This window comes from Eurosta solidaginis, chromosome 1 (genome assembly GCF_040869045.1).
Source record: "Eurosta solidaginis isolate ZX-2024a chromosome 1, ASM4086904v1, whole genome shotgun sequence".
Classification (NCBI taxonomy): domain Eukaryota; kingdom Metazoa; phylum Arthropoda; class Insecta; order Diptera; family Tephritidae; genus Eurosta; species Eurosta solidaginis.
In genome coordinates, this window is record NC_090319.1 from 308,937,907 (window position 1) to 308,944,739 (window position 6,833).

Sequence of the window (6,833 nt, forward strand, 5' to 3'; positions counted from 1 at the left end):
TCACCCCTAGTCCACCTTAATGGCGATATCTCGAAAAGGCGTCCACCTATAGAACTAAGCCCACGCCCTGTTAAAATACTCATTAACACCTTTCGTTTGATACCCATATCGTACAAACAAATTCTAAAGTCACCCCTGGTCTACCTTTATGGCGATATCTCGAAAAGGCGTCCGCCTATAGAACTAAGGCCCACCCCCTATCAAAATACTCATTAACACCATTCATTTGATACCCGTATCGTACAAACAAATTCTAGAGTCAGCCCTGGTCCACCTTTATGGCGATATCCCTAAATGGCGTCCACCTATAGAACTATGGCCCACTCCCTCTTAAAATACCCTTTAATACCTTCCATTTGATACAAATGTCATACAAACACATTCCAGGATTACCCTAGGTTCATTTGGTTCATAGGTCTCAGCTGAGTATGTAGTGTTCGGTTACACCCGAACTTAGCCTTCCTTACTTGTTAGTAATAACATCAAACCTGCTTTAACGTTGCTGAGAGAGGGCAATTCAACGAAAATACATCTCCTCGAAACCTGGTTCTTGTTGATGCAGCAGCGGACGAAGTTCATGGCACCACTGCACCAGGCATGCTTAACCAACGAACCGATATCATTCGTTACGATAATTAACGTTAATAAACGAAACAAAGTCATTTCGTTTCGTTTATTAACGTTAGGAACGTTTATGTTGATTATCAATTTCAAACTATGCTGGCAAAGCTGATTGATGGCGGAGTCATTAAAGGTGAAAGCATTAGCCATGGTTCAACTATATACAGGTTGGCTCATCTGTAAAGCAACAAAATATGTCTGTTCAAATTGTCAAAATCTGTGTATTGGTGTTGGTGCGAATGGTATGGAATGGAAACATAAAACTTAGCATTTTTTGTATGTGTAAGTAAAATGTTGCCAATGTGTTGGTTTCATTTTGAGTTTGCAATCTCCTTTTGACAATCCCTTCGACCATGCAATGACATAAATAAAATCAGCTGATGAGATGAGTCAACCTGTACCATGGTTCAACTATATACAGGTTGGCTCATCTTTAAAGCAACAAAATATGTCTGTTCAAATTGTCAAAATGTGTGTATTGGTGTTGGTGCGAATGGTATGGAATGAAAACATAAAACTTAGCAGTTTTTGTATGTGTAAGTAAAATGTTGCCAATGTGTTGGTTTCATTTTGAGTTTGCCATCTCCTTTTGACAATCCCTTCAACCATGCAATGACATAAATAAAATCAGCTGATGAGTTGAGCCAACCTGTATATAATTGAACCATGACCTGTACATAATTGAACCATGGCATTAGCCAAGCTGATTGCAACTTTTCTCATGAATTTTGACAGTACGAACATTTCTCAGAGTATTTTTGATATTACCACCAACGAACTACACAAACAAATTGCATGGAGTTTGTGTGTATGTCCGCTCGCTGTTGCCACCTTACGGCTTTACCATGGATATAGCATTGCCAACACAATTCAAACATAAAGTATCACGTTTTTTTTAACGTTTTTAACGTTAACGAAAGCTTTTCGTTTCGGTTAAAAACGAGATACAATTTATCTTAATAATTCCTTTATCGATAATATTTCGAAGTGTTTCAACGGTGGAAATTTTTTGATAAACGATTAGCTTAACGTTAAGGTGCATCCCTGCACTGCAAAGTGGGGACAAAGTAATTATTTTCTTTCCTTAATATTTAAAGGTCGTAATTTTTAACCGATTTTGAATTTTTTTTTGTAATAGAAGTTTTTAGAAATTTATAAAGGAAATTTTTGTGTGCAAAATTCCACGAAATGGGAAGATTTTTAGAAAATCGGTTCTCCTAAATATAAATGTGACCTTTTGCCATTCAACTTCCGCACACAAATTTCATTTGCGGTGGCTTTAAGTAAATAGTGGTTGGAAATATGCCCCTGTACCCGATGCAGGGCTGTAAAGATTTACCTTCCTTCATATTTTTTAGAACACGTTAAGGATTTTAAAGAGTTATCATTCCGCATACTCAACCTATAAATTTTGTTAAATCACTTATTTATCATACATACATACATCAGTATGTACATACATATTAGTCAAAAAGTTGTATATTAAGTAGAAGTTTCATTTCTGTATTTACTTTTTTATCTTGAAACTAACTTATTTTTCTATTTTCCCCAAAACGCAATTGATTACACAAACAAAAAACAATATTGGATATACCTTAGATGGGGACGCGGTCCTCGCCACGGATCGTTAACAGGTCAACATCCCACCATTATCGATTATCGGACGGGATACATAAGGTCCCATCTTCGGTCACCATCTGGCCGTGTGAGATGACTGATATGTCGCCTACTGGATTTCTACTTAATAATCAACAAACACAACAACAACAACAGTCACATCCACAACAAACACACCAACAATATGTCGGATATTCTACATCGTCGGGATTACAATCGAGTAGTAGCTCAACAACACGTGCACCACCGATTGGTAGTGGTGGTGGCGGTATAGGTGGACGTTTGTTTCCTTATTTCGGTGGCGAACATGAACGTGAGCGCAAAAAGTCAGAAACATCATTTTTCAATTTGGGATTTCGTCGTAAATCCACAGTGGTTTATTATGCTTCCACTGATTAAAGGAATTATTGTGTGAGGCTGGTGAAATGTGAATAAAAGTGGAATATCTTAGGTGATAAATTTGGGTGGCATGACTATAATGGCTTGAATTGTAAGCGATGGCATCAATACATTTACGCATAGATTTGATAATTAAATAAAAATATAATACAGAAAATTTAAAAGAAAACCGTATGAAATGTACAAATCAAATTGAAAGTCGCAGATGCCTATGTTAAGTAACAGACGCTTAACGGACGATACCTGCGTTGGTGATATCGTCTGCTAATGGTACTCTGAAGCTTCCGTTATCGTCTAACTGTTGTTTATCGTTATCGTCTAACTGTTGTTTATCGTTATCGTCTAACTGTTAAGCTTACGTTATTTGTGAACTGCACGTGTGGCGTCTCTTCGGTTCGATACCTCAGTTCGATATCGAACGCTCGATGAGACGGTTTTGATTTTCTTAACTTGATATGAATACTTTAGTTTTTATATCTTAAAAACAATTCAGAAATGCTTTTGAAGCTATCAAAATATTTTGTATTGCGAATAGTGTATGTTTTTGAACGAACAGGTTTTATCGAACGTTGTGTACAACGCGTCGACATTTTGTGTTATGAAAAAGCGAAAACGAGCATTTGAAACACATTGTTGTTCGATATCGAATTTCGCAAAGCAAGGTCCTTTGTTTTATTGTTCGTCGCTGTTATCGTTTTGCATAAAGTATGAGTATTGCTAATCGTGCTACCAACAAACGAACGACGATCGTTTTGGGCACGTTAGCATCAAAAGGCGGTAAATTTTAATTGATTGCTTCGCCTATGGTTATGGCAGTATGTTACAGCACCGATATTGTTATGCCACCTGTAATTATCGCTTTAACTGGCTTAATCGCTCTTTAAAGATGAGTGATAATAATCGTGCGAAGCAGCTAATGATAAAGAATTAAAAATTTCGAAAATGTGGTTTAAATAAGAAACTATATGAATTTATGCAAATAATACTGAATTACCGAAATACAGTAATGTTAGTAAAATTGTATGTAGAAATATTTAAGTATTGAAAAAGATTTACAAAAATCTGGTAAAATAAATTTATTGGTAAAATTTAAGTGGTTCGCAAAAGCACATTGAGTGTACCGGTGGTCTAGGTAAAATAAGGTAAAGAAACACATTATGTCACATTTACGAGCAAAGGCTTTCTTATGCATACTTGGTGGAACAGAACTTGATTTCAAAACTATCACTTCACGTGGCTGTTCATGGGGCTTATATTTCATATAAAGCAGTAAACGCAATGCCGATTGACGACGACTTCGCCTCCCCGGGTGCTGACATTTCTCAAATGACTTACGATATCTCTGCAAATAAATCTATCGCCGCAAAATTCCACCGCGTAAATTTGGCTCTTCGTTCTCATTGTGTTCATCTTTATTCAGGGATTCTATTTTTGACAAGGCGAAGCTCGTCCCGTTTATTTCGCGGAGGCAGGGCATTGTCTTTACAGCTTAATATAGGTGGGCGATTGGCGCTTTCTGAAATGGAGCTGCAGTACTATCAATAGTTATATTTTTAGAAAACATCGTTTTTTTGGCGATAGTCAATAGCGAGTATTTCATGACTATCCTTCAAAGTTTACTGCACTTTCGAAAAATATTATATAATTTTTTAATAGATTTTAACAGCCCATTCGCATACATGGAGTAATTTAAAAACATAAACCCGCAGATTTTATAAAAATTTTTTTTGCAAGTTGAAAGTAGACAGAGTTTCCACAAAGCAATAGTATCGAAACAATCGATATTATTTTTTAAAATATAGTTTAACGCCACTATCAATAGTTTTGTAGCACTACTCTGAAAAGATTAGAAATAGCTTGAAAGTATCATGTTACACGAGCTGTAAAATCTGAAAAAATTTGTTAGAAATAGTTATTTATTTCGGAGCATAGTTCGTCAATGACCGCACCATTGACGTAATTTTGTTGTCGACCGTAGGAAATTATGGTGTACCGTTAAACTATTAAGCACATATTTTTATGGACAATAAAGTCCACCTAAACGTGCAGTCTTAAGTTAGGTGAACTGGGCGGTCAATAAACGATCTCACATAGATTGAGTTTTTCCATAATGATACCAGAATTTTTTTTTACGACCAAACGGAAAAACCTTAATTAGTTGCCACAACTTATACTATAGAATAACTTCGACCTCTTAGCAACTACTAGGAGCCTTCTAGGACCTAACTTAATTGCTGTATCGAGAACTGACAATTCTGCCGTCCCTACTAGCCGGAGGCTTGCTCTCGCCAGCGCAGGACGGGAAAACAAAACGTGCTGAACCCTTTTATCCTGCAGCTCGCACTTCCTAGATCTGCTGTTACTGACGAGGCCTAACTTTTTATAAGAAGCATTTTTTTAAGTCTTCTCTCTTTAGGGATATGAGTAACTTTGTGAGTCTAATGTTGTAAGATTTCCACATACATAGGTTAGGCTGAAAAACCTCACATAGACTGAATGTGTTCATAGTGTTACCAGAATTTTTTTGACGACCAAACGGAAAAACCTTAATTAGATGCCAGAACTAACTTCATCCTCTTGGCAAATACTAGAAGTTATGTAGGACCTAACTACCTAGTATACATATATCACTTTTTTGTATGTGCCTAACGAAATTACCTAAAATTTCTCCACATCAAAGCGTTCCCCAAAATTATAAAACGGCGAAGCTGCTATGGCGATTTTTTCTACTGGGAAGGAGGTTTTGATAACCACAAAATAAACACAGGCGATGGGGAAGGAACATTCCCTCAAGGAAAAGTCCTTAGTTCAAAACTGGTACGCTTCTACACAATGCATTCTGTACCACTCACCTCTACCTCTTCCACATACTTTTAAATGACGATGTCCTAGGCGGTGACAATTGTCCTCCGCTGCATTAGTTACCTGTAGTTCTAGTCAAATTCGGCAGTTTAGATCTAGTTCGTTTATTGGCAATATTTTGATAGTTCAAATCTAGTGAAAAATCTACAGTTAATATCTCATTCCGATATTCTACATGCTGATTCTTCTACGACTTTATTTCGCTTTTAGGCTTTTACAATTTTATAGGTTAAATATAAAATACAAAAACTTCAACGATCGGAGTGTTTCGACTGGTCGAATGCCGCGAGCACTGTTCTCGAATGGTTCAACGTGCAAGGATTTGGCTCTTATTCCCTCGCTCGTAATCTCGATCTGGTTCGGTACCCTTTTAAGGGCCTTTCATTTCCCAAGTATTCATAACCAAGCCTACAAAAAAAAAATGTAAAATGCACATACTCATAATATTAAACACGTAATTATAATTCAAGTTAGTTGTGCTCAATTGAAAAACTCGAAGAGAAAATAAATAAAATAACATTTACAAAACTAATTAATGAACAGTTTTAAAATAATTTACATATACACTTAGTTAAATAAAGTTCAATTTTAAAAATTGTACCTACATAAAGGTTTTAATAAAATATACAAAAATATTGTTGATATGATGAATTCAAGAAAGAGAGCCTAAGCAGTCTAAAGACGGTCTATGAGTCTGATTCTGACCGAAAGTTTATTTTACGGGGACCATTCTGTGACTGTAGGCATTGCCCGATGATTGACTGTGTTCTATGTTCGAATTTCTAAACGAGGTTTGTACTTCTTTATAGCAATCACAGGGATGCACCTTAACGTTAAGCTAATCGTTTATCAAAAAATTTCCACCGTTTCCGTTGAAACACTTCGAAATATTATCGATAAAGAAATTATCAAGATAAATTGTATCTCGTTTTTAACCGAAACTAAAAGCTTTCGTTAACGTTAAAAACCTTAACAAAAACTTGATACTTTATGTTTGAATTGTGTTGGCAATGCTATAGCCATGGTGAAGCCGTAAGGTGGTAACAACGAGCGCACATACACACACAAACTCCATGTAATTTGTTTGTGTAATTCGTTGGTGGTAATGTCAAAAATACTCTGAGAAATGTTCGTACTGTCAAAATTCATGAGAAAAGTTGCAATCAGCTTGGCTAATGCTTTCACCTTTAATGACTCCGCCATCAATCAGCTTTGCCAGCATAGTTTGAATTTAATAATCAACATAAACGATTTGATTTCGTTTTGATATGGCAGATAACGTAACGAAATCATTTCGTTAATTTGACGTTCTTAACGTTAATAAGCGAAACGAA

At 36.1% G+C, this 6,833-nt stretch overlaps 1 protein-coding gene across 3 annotated transcripts in view; it reads left to right on the forward strand.

Moving 5' to 3' along the window:
• LOC137237612 (solute carrier family 35 member F3) overlaps positions 1 to 6,099 on the forward strand; it is a 124,785-nt gene extending 118,686 nt beyond the window's left edge. For 2 of the 3 annotated variants that reach the window (XM_067761448.1, XM_067761449.1), the window contains one exon: positions 2,221 to 2,481. In XM_067761448.1, the coding sequence (XP_067617549.1) occupies positions 2,221 to 2,335 (115 nt within the window). In that variant the 3' untranslated portion in view covers positions 2,336 to 2,481. Of the gene's footprint in view, positions 1 to 2,220 lie in introns of all 3 variants that reach the window. The other variant, XM_067761446.1, reaches the window with a different exon arrangement.
• Positions 6,100 to 6,833: the final 734 nt, after the last annotated feature.